This window comes from Sphaeramia orbicularis, chromosome 13 (genome assembly GCF_902148855.1).
Source record: "Sphaeramia orbicularis chromosome 13, fSphaOr1.1, whole genome shotgun sequence".
NCBI lineage: Eukaryota > Metazoa > Chordata > Actinopteri > Kurtiformes > Apogonidae > Sphaeramia > Sphaeramia orbicularis.
Window position 1 is genome coordinate 8,284,169 of NC_043969.1, and position 26,945 is coordinate 8,311,113.

General features: G+C 40.5%; 1 protein-coding gene across 2 annotated transcripts; it reads left to right on the forward strand.

Moving 5' to 3' along the window:
* The first annotated feature begins 1,153 nt into the window (after positions 1–1,153).
* pax3b (paired box 3b) lies at positions 1,154–26,945 on the forward strand. 2 transcript variants are annotated; one of them, XM_030152931.1, is made up of 9 exons: positions 1,154–1,591; positions 2,097–2,332; positions 2,577–2,706; positions 3,020–3,163; positions 16,296–16,495; positions 18,056–18,221; positions 18,875–19,089; positions 22,497–22,781; positions 25,200–26,945. In XM_030152931.1, the coding sequence occupies exons 1-9, from the start codon at positions 1,507–1,509 to the stop codon at positions 25,215–25,217; spliced, it is 1,479 nt and encodes a 492-aa protein (XP_030008791.1). In that variant the 5' UTR covers positions 1,154–1,506; the 3' UTR covers positions 25,218–26,945. The 2 variants fall into 2 exon arrangements, with proteins under 2 accessions (XP_030008791.1, XP_030008790.1); XM_030152930.1 differs by having other exon boundaries at positions 22,497–22,776.

Consider the following 26,945-nt stretch of genomic DNA (forward strand, 5'->3'; position numbering starts at 1 on the left):
ACACGGATGGAAACAAATTAGGGGTCGTGTGCGATAGGGTGCGTTAAACAGCGCAATAACATGAATGATTTTACGCACAGATGTCAAGAACCTAAATCTCACTGATAAACGTTTTTGTCAGATAAACTGTGGTTAAATATCTAAAAAGGAACAGAATATAACCAATAGATGAATACAGTTTGAGTCTATGTTTCATTAAAAGCTGATGAGAATTATAAGTAAACATAACATTCTGTGTGTGTGTAGCCTACTACGAATATAACGCAGTTTTCTAAGTCATGAAGTGCGGAATTCAAGAAGAAAGAAGAAATAGGCAGTCTGGTGGGTCATTCTGGCTGTTTTCGACTGAGCTGTCAATCTGCGGAACATGATGTTTCAGAATAAACGCCACGCAATACAATATACAGCCTCCCAGCAGTAATTATAACTTACTCTATATATTCATTCTTGTCGAAATGTAGAAGCTTCTTTCTGTTGTTTGTGTTTGTGGTTTGGGGCTGTACTGGACTGCATTGCGAATGTATGAATGTATATTTTTAAATGTGCTAATATGTAAAGATTATGTAATGAAAGCAATTTAATTTATAAGCACTTAATATTATTAGACTATGGAATGTTTGTTCTTGGTTCATTAAGAGGACTATCCAGAATAACTTGTAGCACGATACTAGCCTTAATTTTTAATTTATATAGAATTTATCAGAAAGGTGATTAACTGGCAGAAGTGAATGTCACATCAGGACCAGTGTTCCTTCTGCCACAGAGATGGACTTTTTTTTTTTTTTTTTTTTTTTTTAACCAATTTAAATGATTACTCCTCAGTAGTCGGTTATTTCTACGCTGCTCTTTCAGTAGTTAATTCGATATATAAACGGATTTTGAGAGGTTTTGGTGGTTTAACAGTACGCCATGTAGCGATTTTGCCATAGATTCCAGTTCTGTGAAACGACGCCCTGGTTCCGTCCGAGGAGCCTGTGACGGCATCTCTGATTGGACAAAAGTTTTCACCGCCAGCCAATCCCCGCGCTCCGTTGTGATCAGGGCGCAGAGTGCGGACCAATCAGAGCCGGGTGCGCTGACTGGGGGAGAGAAGAGCTCCGCTACTTTTGACGGTCTGCTCTCACTTTGAACCGGTGTCAACAAATAACAACAACAGCATTTTCGCCCTAGGTAGCCGTATCTTTCTGACAAACACATTCCCAAAAGTCTTAATTCTGGCGCATAAAACGAGGACGAGCGGGAAAACACCTTCATCCATCGCCCAAATATCCACTTTTGTCCCTTTTGTCGTCAAATTTGACCACTGTGAGTGTCGCAGCTGTCCCGGGATAGCTACTGGTGCTCGGCTGTGGCCCGGGCGCGGCTAACCCTCATCCGGGCTAACCTTCCAGGAAGCGTCCTCACAGGCGACCGAGGCCGACGTCCTGCCGCTAAAACCTCGTCTGTGGAGCCGCGGCAGCCTCCCAGACAGGAGGAGGTACCAGTAGTGACCGGGGCGGTGGAGGTATGACTGCGTTGGCGGGGTCAATACCCAGGATGATGCGACCCACGCTGGCTCAGAACTACCCCCGCAGTGGTTTCCCACTGGAAGGTAAAGCATCACGTTGCCAAATAGACAGTTAACTGGCCTTTTGTTTCATTGGTGCTTAGTCAAATGTCAGTGTTGCTTTTCTGCACACATAGACCTTTCAAAGCAGAGGCTGTGGCTCATAACAACTGCATCTGAAACACTTGATAGAACAAGTAGGAGGATAAACTGTGTAAGATGCAGTGATGTTTTGCCATTTTATTGCTGCTACTAGTTTTCCTCTTAAAAAAAAAAACTCAGATGAATTTAAGAAACTTTAATAATATTTTTTACAGGCTAGAAAGACTAAATAACCAACTAACTTTAGATTTTTGTTGTTGTCATGAGTGTATTATAATCTGTAAAAATTATATTTTCACAACATTTAAACCAATAGGCTCAAGTACTGGAAAATAGTGACTTTTTTCTATAGACGTACATTTCTGTGGTTTTAAGTTCTATTCAGTTTAATGAAACTGCACTGGGACCCTCTGATGATAACTTTTTCTCCTATTTCCATTAAATGTAGTGTCTACTCCTTTGGGTCAAGGCCGAGTGAACCAGCTCGGAGGAGTTTTCATAAATGGCAGACCTTTGCCCAACCACATCCGACATAAAATCGTCGAGATGGCCCATCACGGCATCAGGCCGTGTGTAATCTCCAGACAGCTCCGGGTCTCCCACGGCTGTGTATCCAAAATTCTGTGCCGGTATCAGGAAACCGGTTCCATCAGACCCGGAGCTATCGGTGGCAGCAAACCCAAGGTATGGACCCAGAGACACAGCAGAGAAAAACTCACAAACCACCGACAGTTAACTCCATAATAATATCATACAGTGGCTTGTATATTTTTATTTTCCACCCATATACTGCATGTTGCATAACTCAAAACCCCTGAAGTAAAACCTGTTGATTTTTAAGTTACAACAAATGCGTAAAACCCCGAACAAAGTGAATAAACTGCAACTTTTTTTTTTTTTTTTTTTTTTTTTTTTTTTATCCCTGAAGCAGGGAACAACGCCGGACGTAGAGAAGAGAATAGAAGAATACAAGAGAGAAAATCCGGGTATGTTTAGCTGGGAGATTCGGGATAAATTACTGAAGGATGGGATATGTGACCGCAACAATGTTCCTTCAGGTAAAATGGGTAGAAATATATTATTATTATTATTATTATTATTATTATTATTATTATTATTATTATGTCTTTATTAAAGATAATAAACATGTAACTAAGTAGGAGGAAATACATGCTTCCTCACCTCAACAGCGACAAACAAAATAGTGTATTTTTCTTAATGTCTTTCATTTTAAGGAACTTGTGCAAACTTTTAAAGTCCTGTCTTCTTTGTTAAATATTTTTCTGAGCAATAACGGTAACTGAACAACTACTAATTGCATGTAAATGTTAAATATGCTCGTTTTTGCTGTGTGTGAACGAATTTCTCCAGTGAGCTCCATCAGTCGCATCATGCGGAGTAAGTTCGGGGGTAAAGGAGATGAAGAGGAAGATGAAGATGAAATCGAAAAGAAAGAACTGGAGGAAAGTGACCGGAGGGCCAAACACAGCATTGAAGGCATCCTGGGAGACAGATGTGAGTGAAGGCTCTAATTACTGTTGCTGCACGAAGTGGAAGAAAAATAATCTTGTTAGAGCAGATGCAACTATTTTTATTATGTCTGTCTGAGGCTGAATCTTGGGTAATGGCTGTAACATCCTCCTGCAGATTTAAAGCACATTCATATATAACCTACACATGTTTGACTCCATTTTGCATTCCCTCAAAAGCCGAGGATGAGGTGAAAAATAGCAGCCATTCTCCACCAACCTGTTGATTGCTTTGGAAACAGGGTGTAAAGGTGTAATGGTTTTATTTAGTCGTAGCCTATAACTGGCCTCTATGTGAAGTTAAAGCGTGCTGTAAAATTGTTGGCTGGGGGTGGAGAGTGTGTGTCGTCCTTTGTTAGGAATTCTTTATTGACCATATCTCTCTGGCTAATGCTTTTCCCATGAGGCCATACCGTAAATCAAACAGCAGGTGATGGCTCAGTGCGGAAGGGGAGATGAGGGAGAGAGAGAGAGAGAGAGAGAGAGAGAGAGAGAGAGAGAGAGAGAGAGAGAGAGAGAGAGAGAGAGAGTGTGTGTGTGCGTGTGTGTTTGTGTGTGTGTGTGTGTGTGTGTGTGTTAAAAGCAGTGTGGGTGAAAACAGTAAATCAGTGTATCAGTTTACTGCTAACATAAACTTCTATACTTTCAAGTAGTGCTATTATTCTTTTGGATTATTAAATATACTTCACGGGGCATCACAAACAATAATAATCATATTCAGATTCATTAGACCAGGAGGTTTGGTTTGTATTTTTTTACAGTAAGTGTGTTATAATATAAAACGTGTTTTTAATGTTCACTGTTAAGAGCGACCATTTTCATCCATCCAGTCTTAAAATTGTCATACACGCCATTTACCTCTGATAAAAGAATATTTTGAAGTAATTTCTTGTATAATAGGCTGGTGTTGTTGTCCAAATCAAGTCCTTAAATACACCGTTGTGGAACTTTATTTTTTATTTTTTTGAAAAATTATCTACTTTAGGGACACTACCTGTAAAAGTAACTATTTGCACTGCAGCTCGTAACAGAAGTTTTTCACAACACTGTAAAGATGTGAAACCCTTGTCAAGGAGACCATATAAAACAGACTGTTTCTCAGCAGCAGACAGTCACCTACACTCAATGTCATTACTTTATTTTTCAGTATCACCAAAGTTGGGATTTGTTAGGGCATTTGTGCACTTTGCAAATTAATATGAGTTTCCAGTTTGATTTGAGCTAAAGCGTCTTATGATGGAGAGTTTGCGCGGCTGTTAATAAGATAAGATAAGATAAGATATTCCTTTATTGATCCCACAATGGGGAAATTCACAGTGTTAACAGCAGCATAGAAACATACACATAGACATACACATTCACGTAAAACAGTCATATAAATTTGAATAAAAGAAAAAAGTGTTTAAAAAAGGAGAGTGCAAATATGCTTTGGTATGTAGTGCAATGGTTATAAATATAGAAAAAAAATATATATATAAATATGGATTTGAATATATATATATATATATATATATATATATATATATATATATATATATATATATATATATATATATATATATATATATATATATATATATATATATACAACATTAGATGGAATGGAGGGAGGGTTGTTATTACACCACATATGTGGTGATCTACTGGGAGCAGTAGATCATAGATAATATAGGGGTTAATAGATCTCTTGTCAGTTTTTACATAACGTACACAATTGTTATTACTCTAGAAAAGTATATTATGTATATTTAAATGCACTCTGGCTCATAAACTGCAGTCCGTAACTGCTGAATTGAAAAAATGTATAATTTTATTGCCAAAATCCACCTTTAGTCAAACCTTCATGTCTGATACTAAAATATAAATTAGCTCATTACGCACACACATATAATATCTGAACACACAACAACCCAGTCATTTCACTGTACAAGTTCTAAAATTAGTTTCAACTATTTGTTTGCGAATATATTATGTCACTCTTTGAAACAATTTCAGCATCTACATGTCAACATTGGCCCTGTCAGCATCGCGCTCCTCTTTGCATTAGTGAAACAGGGGAGCAGAGATAAAAGGCTCGAGTCTGTGGAGACAAAATGTCCCCCAGATGAGTTGATCAAACATTTGTTCAACGGTTTCCATCTCCCCACAAAGACACGCCTCGCGCGCACAACGGGACGCTCAAGGATGAACTTGGGAGACAAAGGCGCGAGAGTCTATTTGGGGCTCACGCTTGGGCTGCGCGCGGACAAAAGGCCAGCTTGGAAACAGCTTTGGCCGCTGCTAAAGAAGAAGGCAACCTGTTTATAATTCAGTCAGAGAGAAAGAAGGGGAGAGCAGAGCTTCTCCACAGAAAAGCCCGACAAAACACATTATGAGGCCGCAATGAAGGATGAATTATTCAGGGAGCGCTCCGGCACAGTTTAGAGGGACCGTTCACCGAGAGAAAATGGCCGTTTTCACCTACAAAATGTTTCCTATTGGGGTCGGCTAAAGAAGCCGCCTGCCATTCAGAATGACAATTGAGGCCTCAGAAATCCACTCACGTATAGTCCAAGGATGCGTGCTCGCACCCAAAACTTGCACACGTTGCCACACACTTTTACGCGCACCCAAGACCATTAAATATGTGCCGTTTTTATGAAGACTGAATAGCATTTATGGACACGCTAAATTATATGTGCTTTTTTAAAAAAAAAATATGGCAAAGCAAACTTTTGAGAGTACTGTAAGACTAACTGACTAAACATTTTAAAACGAACAACATAAGCTATAATTTAGATTCTCTGTTACCTAACTACATCAGTTTTCGTGAGGATGTTAACTTTTGTGGTGATACATTCCAAACTTCAATGTTTTGGACAGAAAAGGAAACATTGCCCAGTTTGGTCACTTTTGATGAGGTCTAATTGCTGTGTTTGTCAAAATATTCAGGCCTTAATTGGTCGAGAAAGCAAAATAAGGCCTTCTCCGCCTTGAAGGATGACGGAAATAATAATAAGCCGTCTCCAACTCCTAACACACCATCTATAATTAATTCTTTGACGAACCCCGGCCTTGCCCCCTCAAACATTAATAATGTCTTCTAAATGATGTCGATATTGTGCTATGTCACATTTAATGACGGAGGGAGTGTATTAAATAGTGTTTTGGGTGAATGGGGACCAATGTTCTCCCCGGAGAGCCCCGGTCTGGCCCGGAGCGCAGCTTCACAAAGGGGCCCCGGCCACTCGTCCTGCGCTGCGCACAAGCACGAAAACGCACCCCTCCTCCCCCACCCTCCCCTCCTGCTCCGCTTGCTCCCCAAATCTCTTCAAGCAGATTAAATCGACTCTTTTATTTCATCTCACTTTCATCTGGAGAGCAACACCGCCCCTCTCACTCTGTTTCCTACTCTTTCTCTGTTTCTCTGCCTGCGGCGCACAGCCCGGTTCATATCTGGCCTCCATCCTCCGAAGCGCAGGCCCCAGAAGGACAGACACTCCAGTTTCATGAAGTTTATAATTAAGTCCTTTCTTTCCACCTTTTGGTCGTTCGTTGTGTCTGCATTTTATTAGGAATTTGACAAAATAAAATGTTCCATAACACAGCTGTATTTCCAGCAGTTAAGTGTTAATTACATAAAGGACATTTAATTTTTAATTTTCTCCACTTCCCTGATACTTTACACTTATATGTAGAGCTGTCATGCACTGTAGGTTCTACTGTAAAATAGGTTGAGTAAAGCAAGATAATTATAACAGCTGCCTGAAAACTAAGAAAGTTTTGTAAGCAACTATAGGAGGCCAAGTGGAAACTTGCAAAAATTAAAATAACATAAAAACAACTACACATAACCCAGGTAGAATTTCAACTGATTACATGATCAAACAATGGTAAAACTGTAAAAGTATATGTATTTTAATTTAATATTCTTGATACTATTAAAAGTGAAATATTAAATGACAAAGACATACTACACTTGCAAAAACAAAATAAAGAAGTACATGATGAAGCCATAAGACAATTTATTTATATCATTTAAACATAATCCAAATGATAATTCCCCTTTTAAATCTCTAGGCAATTTGAGTTAAAAGAAATATATACACAAAAATTCCCTCTTACATATTAAAACAAATATAATACATACATACATATAAAATATTGGTATTTCTGGCAGTAAAGTTGGCCCTCCAGGCCTGTTGTCCAAACTCCCAGCATCATAGTAATTAACCCTGGAGACAAAGTTAATGCTTAAAACAGTCACGGTAGCCCCACCCCTCTCCCTCCTCCTGCTTTACATTTTCACAGTGTATCTTTTAGAGACCATACTTCGTTAGGTGAAATTAGCCAGATAATACAGAGGAGCCTTGTTGAGGGCCGATACATTTCCATTTAGGCCAGGCATGTGTGCGCGCACACATGCACATACACACAACCATATGCATAAACGCATACACCCACAAACACACACACATTCCACTCTGCAATGCAAACAGTCAAAGGGATAACTTTATTTGGTGAAAGGGGATCCTGGAAAGGGCTAATTGAATAAGCCCGGGATCTTTGAAAAACCCCTACCATGGTGAGCGCAGTCATCATGTCATAATTAGGTTTATTGAGGCGCATTCCTTCAATCTGCCTCCTTTCTCCTGGGCTCATTGTATCCAGGGCCCAGGCCAATGGCCGGGGGACAAAAGGGAACCGTGAGCAGACAATACATGAAAGAGCCATAAAGATTTAGCTGGCTTTGTCACAGAAACGGAGCAGGACTTTGTTTGTGTAAATAATACGAATGAATGAAGAACTTGGATTTCTCTGCCACTTGGGGTGAAGGATACCCTGCGCCAAATGTAATATGTGGGTCCTCTGTGGCAGTGGTGCTTGAGGATTTGAAAGCATAGAAGATGCAGTGTCCTTATGTGGGGTGTCAATGTGTTTGCAGAAGCACTAGTGAATACATACTCCACAGTAACTGTTGCTTTTCAAAATCTGTATCTGTAGTTGTTGTATTTTGGTCAATGCATCCTCCCAATAATCTTGTGTTTCTTTCTCACAATAGCATTTTACACAGTATTCTGACTATAATAAAAAAAAAACACAAAATGAGCAGCTTTCAATGTTTAACAGGCTAATTCTCTTTCATTTTTTTGAATAAGTTGCTTCTTTCTGTCTCATCAAATCAGACAAAGACAGAACCAATAAGGTCTTGATAGATCTTATAATAGCTATTGGCTATTAGTGGCCTGAGCCAAGTGTCTGGTGAAGAGGGCTCTGTCTCTCTGTTGAAAGAATGAATGTGTCACTCAGTGAGTCGCTGGGCACGAGGGCAAAGGGGGGGCACGAGGGCCAAGTGGCAAGCACCAAATCACTCTCCTCTACCCTGGGGCTCTCTCTGTCTCCCTGTCCCCCTCTCCTCATCCTGCACTCCTCCCTCTCTCGTGAGTTTTTTCTAATAAGCCCATGCATGATGACTATCCAAGCATGAAAACATAGTTATCTGCAAATGAATGGCTGCTCTATGCTTCATTAAAGCCTCTTTTTCCTTTCACACTCTTATTGTGACCCTCTGATATCAATTCAAAGGGCAATTAATGAATGCACACCAACTTTGAAGTCAGAGTGATTTTTTGAGAAGGAGGGAGCCTGTGCTTGTGTGTGTGCGTATGTGCCTGCGTGGCGAGGAGAGAGGGGGGCAAGGGATATTCAGGGTATTCCCCCTTCAAGACCCGCTCTAGCACCCCAGCCTTCACCCGTGATGGACTAGCCACATTGAGCTGAGAGCGAGCGAGCCCCAAAGACGGTTTGAAGAGAGTGAAAGAGTGAAAAGGCCCAGCGAAGGTCAAGTAGAATAGCTCGCCTTAGAATAAGGCCCCTCTTTATCTGCTGCAAGTATGCACTATAGGCACAACAGCTGGGGGGGAAAGGGGGAGAGGTTGTTTTTTAATGTGGATCTGTGTGTTTTTGTGTGTTTTTGATAAAGAAAGGCAGAATGTGGAGGCATTTTTTATGTGTGATTGGCATTTATGCATCTATGAATACATGTTGCTGTTTTTTTGGAAATGCATATATATATATGTCTGTTTGCCTGTCTAGAGGTTAGGGTTGAGTGTCAAAGTTTGCAAGAGGCCAGTAAATGCAGCATCTATGCAGATACAGGGGGGACAGGCAGCTGTCAATCAGCTGACTGATGAAGCCTGACTTTCATTCAAAGCTTTGTTAACTAATTAGTCCAGATGCTTTTTTTTGTGACATGGGCTTAAAATGTGTGTTTATACTACAGCCATATCAAGCAGGAATATTTTTTCGTGTGTGTGCACTTTCACACTGGAAGGCATCAATCAAAGTTAGAATTAAAAGACTTATTTTAATTGCTCTGCATGGGTTTTGAGCCTTTCATAAGTCACATATGAAATGAAGTGTGCGATGGAAAGAATTGGTTTTGTTCTGGCATCCTGAATGAATGTACCGCTCTGTGAAACTCGCTTGCAGGTATTTCCTTGTTCAAATAGGAATTCACTGCCAAACCCAGAGTTCCTTAGTAATATTTGCCATGAAAGTTGAGGTGAGCAAAGTATGGAAACTCAGGTCTGAATGCTGCACTATGCAGATTCCTACATAACTGCTTTACTAAATGCCACGAGCTGTCTTTATATTGAACGTATAGTAATTCATGTACTTTCATTACATCAAATATTTCTAGTTTGAGAAATTCATCTTTTTATTCAGTATTTTAATTTCATTTGGACGCCTGTTAATAGCATCGCATTGTTACCTCAATACATCAGTGTGACTATTTCATTAGAATGAAGTGACGTAACATGAAAATACATCACTAAATGTTAGCATGAAAAAGTCTTAAATGTATGACCTCAATCTGTTAAAATGGTTTCTGCCTGAGTCATGTCAGACAGATTATCATCAGCGATGGTGGTGAAAATTCAGATGATCCCACACAACTTGACGATGTCATCTACTTTATTACTGTTTTGATCGTGACACCCCTATTCACAGAGTGTAGCGTCTGTGTTTAAGTGTATATATAAAAAAAATCATGTAAGTAAGAAAGGGTATGTTGAAAAAGCAAACATAAACTCAAAATGACTTGAGAAAGTTGAAGATGTACAACTGTACAGGCATCCCATAGAAGACTTATTCTAGCTGTAGTTGGTATGGACAGCATGGCAGAAAGATGAGGAAGATGAAACTAAGAAGCATCGTGCTTGTCACTCCATCTCACCGCACATCTTGTTAGATTTCAAGGAGATCCCTGCTGACTGGAGTCATTTTCTGACTTAAAAGACAGGAATAACTGCAGGGTCACGAGGCTGCTGAGGGTCAGTCTCTCCCAGAGGTACACAGGAAGCAGGGTTAAAAACACATTTAGCTCCAAATGACAGGTAACCAGTTCCCGGTTCGCCCTGACATCCCCAACATAATCCTTTATTGACAGCATTAGACCTCTTTCTACCCTCTGTCATGTCATTTGTTTGCAATGTTACAAGTCTTAGGTCGATGATAGCTTGCTCTCGTCTGCCAAAACGCATCATTTTCTGTATAGATTTAGTCTCCCATGCTAACACACTCACATCACACACACTGCTCTGGCGTACACATTTATTGGACAGCTGTGGAGGTTGAGACTCCTCCTTAGCAAGTCAAGTGAGTTTGCCCTGCTTTCCTTATCCCATACGCCCACACGCAAATTTACACACATGCACACACACCATCTTTTTCTTAACCCAGCAGAAAGAGTCGCAGATGGGTCCATAAGCTGTCAGTAAAGCCATTATCCGGCCCAGCATCTGCCTGCTTTGACTTCTATATACTGTTTAATGCAGTCGGCCAGTCACTTAGTCCCCCAGCTCCTGAATAGGAGCAGCATGGTCGGCCCGCCCAAATAAATGCTGCGTTTGTCTCCTCTGCCTTTTGTTTTGTGTTTTTTTTGAGAGGGGTAGATGGGGAGAGGGGGGTATGGGCAAGATGTCAGAGGCTCAATTTACCCTCACTATTAACCAAAGCCCCCAAAGAGTTACTGGGATGTCCGAAGAGGGGTGTAAATAGCCCACATATGGTCAGTCAATTCCCCCCAAAGTCCCGAAATCCAAGTTTGACACATCCCCTTTCGCTGCCTCTTGCTTTCGTCTCTCACACACACATGCATACATGCCCAGTGCATACTGTCTCATGTCTCAGTGGACATTTTAAGCCTTTGTGGCCCCCTCCCCCGCCTGTCCTGAGAAATCAGCGATGCCAAAATCTTTCCAACAGTCTGTTTCAGCTAAATCCTCTTTTCTCCTCCTCCTTCTCCTCCTCGTTTTTCCCTACTCCGGGATGGCGTTGCACGGTGGGAGCCATTTGGGCTTTCTTGGCTCTGGAGACGTTGTTTTGGCTTCAGGTCTCATGCACTGTGTGCCTCTCAGGGCTTGAGTTTGGTTAAATTAAACAGTTTTCTTTTCTCCTCTAACCCCGTCCACCCACCCCCTCCGACTGCTTCTCTCTTATTTTGCGGCTTAATGCTCGTCAGCTCCCGGGCGATCTTGCCGAAGTTGCTTTTCCAGGCCTTCCCCACTTAGATAATTTTAACCTTTTAAGGCTCATATTTTCTCATATTTCGATGAACTGACAAGAGCCAGTACTACATGTGCAACCCCCCTGTTCCTTCAATTGAGGTGGAGCAAAAGTATACAGAGAGAAGTTAAGTGTTTACAGGGGCTATAATACAGCATTTTTAAGATATAGCATATGTATACTTAAGGGGAGCGATAGGAGGTTAGAGTGGATAATTTGATTGGCCAAGGCTATTTGACGGTGCCAAATCGATGTGATCAGATCTTAGGGATAGCAAGGCGATGACGGCAAATGGGGCACTCTGAAACCACAGGTTTACAGGGTTGGAAGAGATCTGGGGTGCAGGGGAAAGGTTTGAGCATCTTCTTCCACATTTTGCTCTTTCCCTTTTCCTTATCTGAGTAACAGAGGCAATATGCTTATGCTGATTTAGCGTTATATTTCATTGTTACAAGGATGTGTGTGTTTGTGTGTGTTTTGCTTGACCACTTTTAAAGCCAAGTGAGCGAGCAGACTTTTGTTAATGGACGCTAAAGTGGAGATGCCTCAGGGCTGACAAGCTCAATTAACGTGCCTGTAAAATGCATGTAGAATCAGGGGGAAGCCCAGCACCGTGTGCATGTGTGTAGAAGTGTGTAGATGTGTGTAGATGTGTGTAGGAGGTCATGTGCTTATGCTTGTGCAGGATGAGTGTGTGTTGTTGTGTCAGCTCCAATGCCAAATGTTACGGAGTAATGAGCTTCCAGGTCTTGAATTGACTTGGCTTTGCTACCAAATCGCCACAACATTGCATGTGCCACCTAGTCCTTCATGATTTTCTACTGTCATTTGTGTTATAGTGCATTTTAGGATTTTAGTTTTGTATTTGGTACTTTTAAGTGTGTGTGTGGAGAGATGCAAAATAAGCTTTTATTCTTAATTACTAAAAAATAAGTAGAGTCGACACCATTGATTTAAAATATTTCTGTGATTAGACACAACTATCTGTAACAAACACACAAAAAGCTTTTATATAGTTTTACATCACTCATAGAGTGGTTGTATACACCACCTATGGTTACATGTAGTTGAAAACTTTTTTGTTACAGTTGTCTTATTGATTCACTTTCTTAAGCTTTGTGCAAATGTCTTTCAATACAGGGGAATGCTTTAATGCATTTTACTGTAAAACAGTTCAAAAGATGTTGCATTTAAAGTTAGAAATAACATGCTTTGGGAAAAAAATTAATCTTACCTGTTTTTAATTGTCAACTCTGATGAACTTCTTGTATTTTTAATGCTTTACTAGGCTTACTCACATCATAGTTAATGTTTATCTCCTACCTCCTTTAACATAGCCTGCATCAGTACATGGACAAGCGCCCACAAACTACTTGCGTACCCTTGACCAACAACAACAACCCTAAAAACTAACACAGATGCCCAGACACACTATCCCCATGGGCACATTTACATCAGTAACAACAGCCCCTGTTACCCCTCTCCACTGCCCTTCTCACCCCCTCAGGTGCTCTTACAGTTCCCTCTGGAGGAAGGGGGTGTCTTTTTGGGGGGAGGGATAAAATGCCCCCGGCTGTGCCCCCATCTACCCTACCCCCCCGGCCCTCTGCAGAGCCTCTTTATGCCCCCCAAAGCTCCCCCGTGGGGCAGGTGACAGCCCTCCACTGTGAAGGGCTGAGGGAGCCATGACGGATTCCACAGATGGAGCGTGGAAATTGCCGGCAAAGACCTCAGCTCTCTGGAGCAACAAAGAGCCAGAGAGTCAGAGAGAGAAATATGGGTGGAAAAGAGAAAGATGGGGAGTGCATGGGAGAAGGGAGACAAAGACAGGCTGCCTGAGAGGGAGAGAGGGTGAGGAGGAGGGAGGAAGACGAGGAGACCAGGAAGAGGGAAGAGCGCTTCTTTAAAGGAGGGTTGGAAAGTGAGCAAGAAGTGCATTTCCTGGGTGAATTATGCATTTACAGTTGTTTGAGGCCTGAAGTTTGCTTGCAGATTTCTGTTAAACATTTAAATTGTGGTTGTTTTAATTCATATACTTTGCTTCCTGTTCATTTGATCCATTTGCATGCTGTAGAGGTCCAACTTCCCCACAGAGAACACTGTCCTCTTGTCTGATCACTTTATCTGGTCGTATCTTACCATGAAGCGATGTAACAACCTGATGCTGAAGTGATACCAATGTGTGCACTTGAGTCCTGTATAAAGGTTCAGATTCAGGATTTATCAAGACTAGACTCCTGAGACTTCAGAGGTGCCACTCTGTTGCTTCTTTTGAAAAGTGCTCGAAACCCCGGTAGCAGTCATAACCGATAGGTAATTCCAAAGTGATTAAGGATTTTCCAGGCCGCCTCAGCTTTCCTAGGGCTCAAATCCCTGTGAAATGCTGAGGAACGTGCACGCCGCTAAAGTCGGGGGGAGCGAAAAGCATTCTTTGCTGCCCTCCTCCAGGAACTAGAGGGGGAGGCTACAAAAGGCCTTGTCTCTTGTTTTTCAGCAATCCTGTCCAAAACTCCACAGCCCCACACCCCAAATTCCTTTCGTTAGGCCCCTCTAATCATCAAAATATTGGTGAGATTTTTGTTTGGTTGAAAATGTTATGACCTGCAAATTTGGAAAGGTTTTGCTACCAAAGCCAGCCAAAAAAATCTACTAAAGTACTCATGAGCCTGAAAATTGAACATCCCGATGGCTATTTTTAATTTTGCTTTTTTAACCATACACATTTGGAAAGATACAAAGTGTTTTATGTGGTGCTATGTTACACCTGCAAAAATGCTAGATTAATGTTAATAACTCATGTTAAAATTCATGTTAATAAAACGAAATCTACAACTGTAAAAATGTCAAGATATTCATGAGAGGTTTCAGGGAATGTCTCCATTTTTCTTACTCCCCCTTTGAAAATATTTTACTTATTGCCTCCCTCATGCTTGAATGTTTCTTTACCAATTTGCTCCTAATGCATGTTAAGTTGACTCCCACTGCTATTGGTGTTGTGAGGAGAAAATCGCCAATGGGCGAGAAAGGATCAGTTTCACATGAGGGGCCCTGAGCTATTTGGATTCTCTTGTATTTTATTGTTGCTTCTGAGGGGGAACTAATACAGTGTTGCACACAAAACTTCCCCTATACTGAGGGGGAATTAATTAAGTGTAACACAAAAAAGCGGGTGCTTTGGCCTTAGTGAACTTAGCAGCAAGCCAATGGACTGTTTGAAGTAGTGTGTTAAAAACCAAGTTGCTGGCTTAGGGAACATACTCCACAATAGTATTAAAACTGATCTAAGACGCAGATGAAAAGTACAAACACAAAAGCTGTCAAGACCAATAATATCACTGAGACTCAGTCAGGCTGAAATTCACACTTGATCTTGACAGATGGTCTATACCTCAGCAAAAACACCAAATATTCTTTATTTTAAGGTTTAAAGGTTCAAAATACTATTTTGATGACATATTTTATATGATGTCTGTGTAAGTTCTTATTTGTGTTGGTTCTCATTTTATATGACATATCGTTGAAGAGTGAAGGATGGTGAGACAAAACAAATGGTCTACACATATCACGACACTTGTAACTTCATATGTTGTAATGATGCAATACACAATATTCTTACTTGATAATAAAGTCAAAAATAAAAGGAAGAATCCTAAATTGCAGCCCTATATTTGGTGGTATGTTCTGTTTTAATCCACTTTTTCTGTCTGTGCATATAATGTGACAAAGACTGCAGTGGTAAGAGGTGAAATTCTGTGTGAAATTTATTTGCTTGTATTAAACTTCATGTAAGAAGATTTCTTGGGTCTTAAAGCACTAATAATGCACTGCATTTTATAGTTGATATCTGATAATCACCAGCTGCTGAAATCATGTTGTCAGATGTGAATTTATACCGAGACATACAGAGAAAAACAACTCCTTCCCTTCATAGCTTTGTTTTTTGGAAGGCAGCGTTCAGCTGTCAGTTAGTTCATCATTTAGCCATCTGATTCTGTACCTGTGGATTATGTACACACACACACACACACACACACACACACACACACACACACACACACACACACACACACGCACACACACACACACACACATTTCAAGAATAGGCTATGGGTCCAAATTAGTCTTTTGTGTGGCTTTTAGTCCACCAGTCCCCCTGTGGTGCCCTGGAAATCATGGCCAGTAGGATTATTTCTTAGTCTTGGAATATTCCTTCTGAATGGAGGTTTGTTTCTTCTTAAGATCCTGTGAAACACTCATACCTGATTGTACATATGTTAGGAAATGTGTAAATTAAAAGAAAAAATGAGTCAATCAGTGGTCAAATCTGGCTCAGAGCAAATCAAGAAGTAAGCTTGGTTATAACAACAATTTTTAGTTTTTAGTCGCTAAGTTGTTTGTTTTCATGAGTTTTTACAGAAAAATCTTTAAACCAAAGCAAAACTTTACTTATTTTAAGAGCACAAAACATCAGCTTCTGCTTTGATTGGCTGGATGGAATCAGATTAAACATCAAATACCAAGAGTAAATTTAATCCTGACTCAGTTACTGCTCTCATGTGTTTGAACAGCGAGTCACTCAGACGAGGGTTCAGATGTGGAGTCAGAGCCCGATCTGCCGCTCAAGAGGAAGCAGCGGCGCAGTCGGACCACCTTCACCGCAGAGCAGCTGGAGGAGCTGGAAAGGGCCTTCGAAAGAACTCACTATCCTGACATCTACACCAGGGAGGAGCTTGCCCAGAGGGCTAAACTCACCGAGGCCAGGGTGCAGGTATACATGAGATAGCACATGAATAAAAGAGATAAATACAGAACTGAGAGAATGTCCATTTTTAAAGATACAGATGATACATTTTTAGCTCCTTGAACAACGAATCATTATGACTGATTTTGTAAATGTTCAAAAGCTATAAATTCTATCTTGCCACAATGGGGGATTGTGAAATCTACAACTGAAATTAAAGGAAAACAACTTAAGATATAATAGTAGAGATGCTGCAAAGTAGTATGGAATCAAAGGGTCGTTTTTACTGCTGGAAATTTTTGATATCATGCCAATGCACAGGTCAACAAAACATATAACATAGATGTAGTTGTTTTTACATCTGCGCTATTATTACATGGTATAGCTTTAAAACATGGAAACTCTCATGTGATTGAGCAACATTCTGCTTTTCTACACTCTCCTGCCAGGTAACCTGTTGATCCTTGTTTGATTCATACGATAGTACAATCCCACACACACACACACACACACACACACACACACACACACACACACACACACACACACACACACACACACACACACATCTCATCCTCACCTCCCAAGGGCCCCAATCTGGACTCTCATAGTTGAGATCTGGAGTCTTGTAAATTCTCCTCCACAGGATCCATATGGGAAGTGTAAGCAGGCCCAGCATGAGCTCTGTCCATATGGACACGGCATGTCACTCACAAAGTCAATCCATCCAGCAATGACACAACTAATACACACACACACACACACACACACACACACACACTACATATTCTGTCAGATCATACTTAGCTCATAGAGTCATGAGACAGAGATAATTCTTTGATGTGTTTATATCGTGCTTACAACCATGTTTGTTTGTTCATTTAGATCCCATTAACTGTTGTTTAGTAGCGGCTGTGCTGTCCAATGGCCAAAACATAATTTGGTGAAATATGCTACTGCAGCATCCATAATTTTAAAAGAAAACTTTTATTCAATATCCAGGAGATGGGTGGTGTAAATGACTGACAAAGTAAAATCCTAGACTTTGCCACTAGAGACTGGAGTTCACATCCACACACGAACGTGCTTTGTTTAAGGTTATGAAAAGTTCATCAAGTGGTTTTCAATATTACAAAATACATATGAGTAATTTTTTTTGCCATGTCTTTGCAGAAAACTTCTGTATTAAACCAATCCCTGGTTTCTTTTCGTAATTTCATTACCCACCCCGTCAATACCTAAACCTACCATAAAAAAAATCATAAATGGTGGCATATGAGATTAATTTCTGACAGACACAGCTGAAACATGCCATAGGGGGCTAAAGCACAATAGCGTTGATATGCATCTGAACTGTTGAAATTTATTCTTGGTTCCAAATTGTTGTGATTATAACACATAAGGCAACATTTTATTCCGGGGACTTAGTCATGTGTTTTTAATAGAAAAAAATCCCAGCTACAATAAGGGTGATTTTTTTTTTTCAGTGCATCATATGGCTACTGCGGTGTTTCACCTTTGCAGACATTAGTCACTGCAGCTTTGTTGAGTTAACACAAACACTGACTGAACGCCATCACTTTCCAGGTTTGGTTCAGCAACAGGCGGGCGAGGTGGAGGAAGCAAGCAGGAGCCAATCAGCTGATGGCATTTAATCACCTGATTCCAGGGGGTTTCCCACCCTCAGCCATGTCCAGCATCCCGCCCTACCAGCTCTCTGACAGCTCCTACCCCCCGTCGTCCTTAGCGCAAGGTATCGGACAGGCTCATACGATCATCATAGTGGTTTAGGACTGCACTGTATATACAGACTGCAAGACACTTTAAACTATTTATTCATGAAAATACTTATTACTTTTGGGCTCCTTTTCACGGAAAATTGTAGAAATGCTAGATATTTATTTTAATCACATGGATTTCTCTCAGCACAATTCATTTGGTGTAGGAATAACTTATAATGGTGGCATGTAATGATGAATGTAATAGTAAATTACCCAAACTGGAGCAAAAAAATATTACCCATTAACATCTGCCTTTTTCTTTAAAACTTTTATAAATTTCCATAAAATATAATGATTAACTCTAATGTCCTTAGACATACATTTTATGTGAGTTTTCATTTCTTTTTGAAATCAATAACTGAATGGTAAATAAGAGAAATAGCTTTTTTATTGTTACACTATTTTAAACTCCTAAGTACAATATTATTTCATTACTTTGTTGTCTTTTCTATTTAAAAAAAAGAAAAAAATATATAATTGCTTCCTCTTTTACAAATTTAGACTTTTCTATTAACATCAACGTACACATTTTATACTAAAACACTTCTGTATGAGTGGGTGATTTGGATTTTAATTACACTGTCTCTTCAAATATCAAAACGTTTTTCATGTCTTCCGATGGTAGTGTCGGAGCCACCCAGCACAGTGCACCGGCCTCAGCCTTTACCTCCGTCCTCGGGTCACCAAGCCTCAGGAGGTGGAGGGCAGGGAGAAGGAGGCTCTGCCTACTGCCTCGCCTCCGGACGCCACTCCTTCTCAGGATACTCAGACAGCTTTGTCGGTCCCGGAGGACCGGCCAATCCTATGAACCCCGCCATAGGAAATGGACTCTCTCCACAGGTGAGTCATGAGGCAGTGTAGGTGAGTGAATCAATGATAAAAGAGTTTAGCTCATTCCATTAGACAGCAGTTCTAATATTACAAAAATAAGAGCAGAGAAAGTAAAAGAAATCAGTGATTGAGCTGAGGAGATTTGAGGATCTTGAATCAAAATCTGTTAAGACAAAATAAACGGAGTCACTTAGAATACTACTATGCAGAAGACTGTCAATTCTTAAATGCATTTCATTCAATTTGTTTTAGGGAAGAAAAAAACAATTTGACAGGAGCAGGCATGTGTTGACGTAAGACACTAATTATAAGACTCAAAATAGTCACAGCTTCAGTAGACTTGGAAATTATTACATTTGTACATAAATTGAAGGATTTGGATCAACTTGAGCTGCGCATAAATGACACTGTCAGACATACACCAGCACAAATCAAAACCAAAAGCTTTGACACTCCCTTCAGTAATATTTCAGACAAGTGTTGGAAACATACATGCACATGCTTATTTTTAATTGATTCTTGAGTGCGGCTACTTCATAAACACTCCTGAACACAACTGGAGGAGGATGAGTCACAGAGAAGTAAAGTGAGACGGCTGAAGCAGGACAGAGGACAACAGGGTGTGTGACAAATGAGAAGCGAAAAGACAATTACAGCCAATTATCCTGCCATGAAGTCCCAAGGTCTCTGCACCTCGAGAGAGGGTAGGACAGAGGAAACAGAGGAGTAAGGCCATAACAGGCAGAAAATGAGATTTCAGCCTGACGCATTCTGACTCCTCAGAGAACAGGCCACAGCAGTGTGAAGCCGGAGCTGAGAAGGAGATGCACTCGATGCACACAGACTCATAGGATCACATAATTACATGGACACACACTCACATGCGCACTGTAGATGATTGATCAACTCCATGACATTTTGAGGATCAGTTAAGGATTTTGCAACATCTTTTACACAAACAGTACACGACATGGTTGAGCAGCATGGCTGAGCTGACTTTTCAACCATCTGTTTAGATTGAGTACTGGATTTTTATTATCTGAAATACAGCAGTAGTGCAGATAAGCTTCAACAGCAAATGAGTATTAGTTTTTGTATGTGATTTGGGCTAATAGCTGTCCTACTTTACATATCAAGCCCATCTAAGTCCATTTTTTAAATTCTACACACAGGATAATACATCATTTCATGCAAAAAAACACCATTATCAGAGTACATCAGAGTATTATCATAGTCATGCGCACAAACACTGTTACGTACTCTGCTGGATTATAGCCCCAAGGGAGGCTTTTCATGATTGCATTCTTAAAATGTTTGCTTCTGCATTCCTCCATGTGAAAGCAAAGGGTTTTTTATTTGTATATATTTCATACGGAGGGGAAAGAATGTCCTGTCTCAGATGCCCCCCCTCCCATCCCTACATTCTTCGCTGCTAACTCCTGGATGCATTGATTCAGGCCGCTGGCAACGGCAGTGTTCCAATAAGAAACACCCTGTTTGGGTCAGCCGGCAGCCATCTCATGAGGCACCAAAGCAAAAAGGGATGATGGGTATGTCAGAAAGATAGGACAGACAGATAAGGCAGAAAAAAACCCTTTAGCAGAGGAGAAATCAAAGTGAAGCTCAGCAGTTTAGGTTGAAGTGTAATCCTGCTCTCTGTTGCCACTTTGAGACACAGCACTGCTCTTTTTCTGTTTAAATCAAACTTTTCATACGCGGGTTAATTTTTAGGAAAATGTTAGCGAGTGCAAGAGGAAACACAACTCCCCTCTTCAAATCAACATGGACTCCTCCATTCACCTCCCCTACTTGGGAAATGATTTAAGCAGGACCATGTGTGTGTGTGGATGTAGAATAATATGTCACTTAGAGGGCCAGGAGGACCCAATGAGCAGCGTACCTGCTTCTTATTAGACAACCAGAGGAGCCTTGAGGCCTTCACTGTGTTGAGGAGAAGGTGGGATATAATACATTTAGAAGTAGCAGGTTAAGTGAAAGGTACTTTCATAAGTGATGAACCCAGCTCCGATTCTTGTTTAACAGTTTACTGAGCACCATGATGATGGACAGGTAAATTAAAAAAGAATAGGAGCGAGTGGGGAGATGGGGGTATCGGGTCTGTTTTGAAACTAGTTGAAACACTTTGCCCCGCGGCTCTTTTCCGTTCTTTGCTGGCTAAAGAATATTCTCCCAAATTCGATTATCTGGTCGCTAATAAAGACCAGGTCAAGAGCTAAAGGATTTCTCAAACTGGCTGAACAGAGCTGAGCTCACAGAGACCTTTCTTTGTGTTATCTTTGTCAACATATCTTTCTCAGAGATAAGTTATCTTGTGCCATGGAGTTTTGGAGCAGTGTCAAAAAGGAATTTTAGAATAAGTGGAGCCGTGGATCTGAGACAAATTGCTTAATTCTTCCTCTTCATTGCTATCTCTATCTGGGATGGGCATGCTGGGAGTCTTTTGATGTCCCCGACAGGGGGATTTCCTTAGTGCCTGAGAGTGTGTTTGTCTCACTGCCTGTGCTGATGCGTTACACACTCCTGTGGTTGAGAAAAAAATCTATGTAATATAATTACTATTGAGAGTTAATAAGACTTTGAGCAACTTGAAATCCAGTATGCCACTGAGCAAATCTAGTTTACCAGTTTTTTGGCCCATAATTGCATATGAATTTTGCCCAGATTGTGAATGTACATTACATACATTACATACATTTTACATGTATCTATATCCAGAGGTACACTCATTCTTTAGTCCCATAGAAGTACACACGCTCTGGTAGAATTAGAAGTACCATTTATATGACCTTTTTCAAGTAAAAGGAAGTATGTGCAGCCTTTCAGAAGTACTCAAACTATAGCTAGAATTAAAAAGTTGGCTTTGAAGGACATTTCATGTCATTCTTTTTCTGCGTATAATAAACTGCAGAAATATCAAGGAAAATATTAAACAGTATATTCAAAACACAGAATTATTATAGATACAATGGTTTTTCTTCTATTACCCTTTAATATCATTATCTTTTGATGATTTCATATTGCTATATTTGTTCTGCGTGATATGCAGTGATAGATACACCTGATTGTCTTTTTATGTGATATAGTTTCATTTTTTTCAGGTTGAAACTTGTCTTGATGTTTGGAAGGTATACACTGATGCAAAATTAAAAAAAAAACAAAACTTTTTCTTTGATAGATATATTAAAACTAGAAATGAGCAATGAAAATGTAAGGAAGGACAATACTGATATTTAATGTAAGATCTAGGCTGAAAGGGAAATGTGAGAAAAAATTTCTTTCATTAAGTACAGATAACTCCAGAAAGTTTCATAAGTAAAGAAACAAAATAGTTGTTGTACTGAAACTCATACCACCTTTATTTGACTCTGTCTCTCTTCTTCTCTCCTGTCCCTCAGGTGATGGGTCTGCTGAATCCGGGTGGTGTTCCACATCAGCCCCAAAGCGACTACGCCATCTCCCCTCTCACAAGCGGTCTTGAGCCCCCCTCTGGCATGGCCGCCAGCTGTAGCCAGCGCATGGATCACATCAAGGGCCTGGAGGGTCTGACTAGCGTCCCCTCTATGTCCGCTCTGCCCTCTTTACCCAGCTCACAGTCTTACTGCCCCCCCTCCTACAGCTCACCGGGCTACACCGTGGACCATGTGGCATCCTACCAGTACGGCCAGTACGGACAAAGTAAGGTCAATAGACTTTTTTATTCTCAACTTTCATCCCAAGGCTTAAAAACGTCATTCATCAGCATCAGAGAACTGTTGCAGCAACATCATCATTACATAAATATTTATTTAATTTAATGTATGAGTTGTCAGGGTGATAAAATAAACATGGATGCTAATTTACATTTTCTAAGTTTTAGGCTCCTAATTGCCCTTTTTAAATCTAATAATTAACATAACACTCATTTTTAAATTTCATCTGGTAATTTATTTATATATAAGTTGTTACTCCAAAAACTGTATAAATTTTGAAAAAGATTTAATTTTAAGAACATGCTTAAATGCTCACAGTTTAGAGACTAAGTCACTCAAGTACAAAGCCACAGGATTCCTTTTCTTTATCTCTGATCTTCATCAAATTGAAAACCTTACCACTTCCTAGTACAAACCACTGTTTGACCTCATGTTCATTCACTTATTTTCAGTGTGAAAACAATAAAATGAAAACATCTGAACAAAACCAGATGACATGATGTATGATCATCTGGTGTTCTGGTAGTCCAGTGGTTTATGACGCATACCCTGTAACTGCAAATTCCATGCTATAGAGGGTTGCGCATGCAGCTGCACACACAGGTAGCTGCGGTGATATTTATTTTCTAGGTTCAATCATGCAGTCTCAAGTGTTGGGGTTAATTGTGCAGATCTGATTCGATCTCCAAAGTGATCAGCCCAGTGCTGATGCTGAAGTCTGTGGTTAGGTATGATGTCAAGTCAGCTCCCATCAGGCTAAAGTTTGGCTTTAGTGTCTGATATCCCTCAGACTCTTTGCCCGTGGAGAACACCAATCCTGTCCTGCAGTGAGAAGGTCTTTTCACATCAAATCACTGTTACTTTAAAGGTTAAAATCAACTTCAAACAAATTTCAGTCTGAGTTTGTAAGGCAACGTTGTTTTCTGTCACAGCGTGATTACAGCGGCCGCCGTTTTCAATTTTGGTCCATAGGGGGTTGACCAATCAGGTTCATCCACTGACCTTGTGGCAACCTCTAGACAGCCAGGCCCTTCAAAGAGTGTGGCAGCAGTCCAATGAGTCTGAGAGCATGTAGCTCTGTGGGGCGACAGGTATCAAATGAATATATAACTTAATATCCGAGAGCAGCAATGTCTAATGAAATATCTCGGTCAAATATCTCAAATTGGACAGAATAAAGAATTAGGGCGACACACATAAACCTCTAGCATGTGGCATTGTGCATGTATGCACACCAGCACAAAGGCCGCCACCAGGACAGCACATGCATTCACATACACCTCCACCCTGATACAAGCTGCAGCACTCCATCTTGATGTGATTAATCTGTGTGACTGGATAGCCGGTGTGCGGTTGGGTTTGGAGCTGCAGAGGAAAGGTCTTTTCTGGGGGTGGACAGATCCTAATAGCCTCTGGCAGGGCGGCTATTGGAAACAGGTGCTAAGACTGAGGTCAGCTGGGGAAGCAGCGCTCAACAGTTTGGTGTAAGAGACTGTAGACTGGTTGGACAACATGTAGCACAAACTGGACTGCTCCACGGAAATTACAGTGGTAATCCACGAAATACTTGTTTGTTTTTATTTAGGTAATGTCTCCATTGCTACGAAAGCATTGCTGTGGCGTTTCTGCACCACCCTTTCAGCAGGTCACCTGTTATTTGGACAGTCCCATTCTGTATGGTCTTGGTTTCTGGGATTTCTTTACCTGTTCAGCCATGATGACAAACAAAGCCGATGATAAATACTCAGTGTTTAAGGAAAGCCAGAGCCACTAAACACAGATGTTTCATGAGTCCATGTTTATTACTTTAATGCATTAAAATTCCTGTATGAAATCCTTCTTATGATCATTGTATCTACCATAGAATTAATACAATATGTCATGGCAATGTGAAGGCTGGTTTTTGTTGCCAGGTCAAACATTTGTTGGGACTTAGATTCATGACCTCAGCACCAAAGTTTCTAAAATACATTGGTCACTTTGAGAAATCTAAGTAAATGCATAATCATTTATATTAAATGACATTTTAATGGGTATGTATTATATTGAAAACAATCCTCCTAGCACTAACATATATTTTAATATGATACATAAATCTTGCAGTATCATGACGGATTTGTTTGAGAGTGTATTTTCAGTGTAATTACAGATTGTTAGCATTAACCGGTCGTATAAATGGCATCCTCATGCTTCTGTTTTCACCTCCCTCTCTAACGTCTTTACACCCTAAACCACTGTTAGCACATGATATGCTGACAATAGCCATATGTTATTGGAATGGCATGCTACAACATATGCTGAAAATTTATTGCGGCCATATATCTCCTTTATCATCTTTCCACCTTGTTTTTTTTTTCCAATTCCCTTTCACTGGTAATAATTTAGCAACTGTTTTATCCTTCTTTAAAGGTGCCCTTCCTTATCTGAGGCCTGAAATCACCTGATCAGATGCTTTTGGACGTCACAGTGGGACACGCATTTGTGTCCACAGCGATGGAAGCGATTAACTGGACCAAAATTTGCTACCAATTACCTGGAAACACGGCCTACTGAAGGACATTACATTGTGAATTTATGACAGAGAAATGGACAAAAGACAAAAGGAGGCACCACAAGAAGGAATATCAAGACCGTGTACTGTTTATTGAATCTGAACATTGCTGCAACGGTAAACAAACCACAGAGAACCTGTTGCTTTCTGCACATGTGGAGACCCATCCATGGTTACTGTCCGCAGGCAGTGAGAAAATCCTGGGACCAAGAACCATGCGTGGACTGTGGAGTTTGTATCAGGACAGCAAACACACATGTATTGTCACAGACTACCAGCCTCTGAGTTGACGCTGAAGGGAACATGTTTACGTATAAATATCTCACGGGCCACATGAATCCATAATAAATTCCATGTATTTCCAAATTAATCCCCAAATTATATTTGCTGAAGGGGAAAAGAAAGGGGTCTTTGTTGATTTTATTAACATTGCATTTATTTGAAATTTCATCCCACACATGAAGAGAGATTCCACAGTCAAAGAAAACAAATCTGAGTAAATGAATCTGTGGGTTTTATTGTATGTGGAACTCTAATGTACACCACAGCTGTACCGCTGAGAAAGTTCATTCAGACATTCCTCCTGCCTCTTGCCTCCTCCCCCTCTGTCCTTCTCCTTTCTGCTCTTTTCTGTCTTATTCCTTCTGTTTCATTGATGTTCGGGACGGTGAGGCAGGGATCCCGGCCTTTTGTAGTTTTAGAGAGGACTCCGGGAGGTCAGGGGTGACTTTAAGGAAAGTGACAGATGAGAGAGCAGTCGAGGAGGGCGGCAGAGAAGTGGCTTTAAAGGGGGATAGGCAAGATCGATCACAGGGTGAAAATCCTTTAAAGATCCTCTCCCAGTGAGAAAAAGCCACCAGGTCACAAGTCACGACCAAGCGACACTTGAGAAACTGAGAGACCAACAGAGTTTAAACTAAAGATTGCCAACCTCCCAGCTGACCAGAAGTGCAATATCATGTATCCAAGAGTCGACCTCAACAGTTAAACAATAAAAAAAAGCAAACGTGCCTCCTAAAGTCTTACGAAACATTTTGGATTCAGCCTCTGGATCTTGCCTGGTACTTTGCAGCGGAACAACACATGTGCCTTTGAAGGCTTTTGGGTCCAAAACATATATGAAACATTGTTAATATTGTTGTAGTCACAAACTGAGGGACCACATTTGTAAAGACTTAAGTCACAGTAGTGTCATGAGCAAAAGAATGAATCAAGGGAAAGCCAATGTAAACAGCCAATTACCAGGAATGACAAAGCCAAAATTACTTTTTTTTTACTATAATGTTATGTTGCTTGGGACCTTTATTTTCTTTCCACTTTGCAAAAGCAGGAAATATCCATTAGGTTTCTATTGCATTCCGTAAATATTTATTGTCACAAATATGCTGTGTGTCAACAGTATAATTGTAAACTTTTCCACCTTGTAAAACAATACTTTATCCATCAAAATTTGAGTTACAGTCTGCCTTCATCCAAGCGTTCTGTTGTTTTGTACATTTGTCTATGTTATGAAGAACCGATCCTTTCAGCCCTTTGATATATTTTTTGTATTATCTGACAAAGCAATATGACATAATGTCATGTGTACAAGCGCATTATCATTG

Bases quoted from the DNA above. Each gene is read 5' to 3' on its own strand.
- pax3b (XM_030152930.1), top strand. From the start codon at position 1,507: ATGACTGCGTTGGCGGGGTCAATACCCAGGATGATGCGACCCACGCTG. The intron at 2,333-2,576 runs GTATGGACCCAG...TTATCCCTGAAG, and splicing joins TCGGTGGCAGCAAACCCAAG to CAGGGAACAACGCCGGACGT. The intron at 3,164-16,295 runs GTGAGTGAAGGC...GTGTTTGAACAG, and splicing joins AGGCATCCTGGGAGACAGAT to CGAGTCACTCAGACGAGGGT.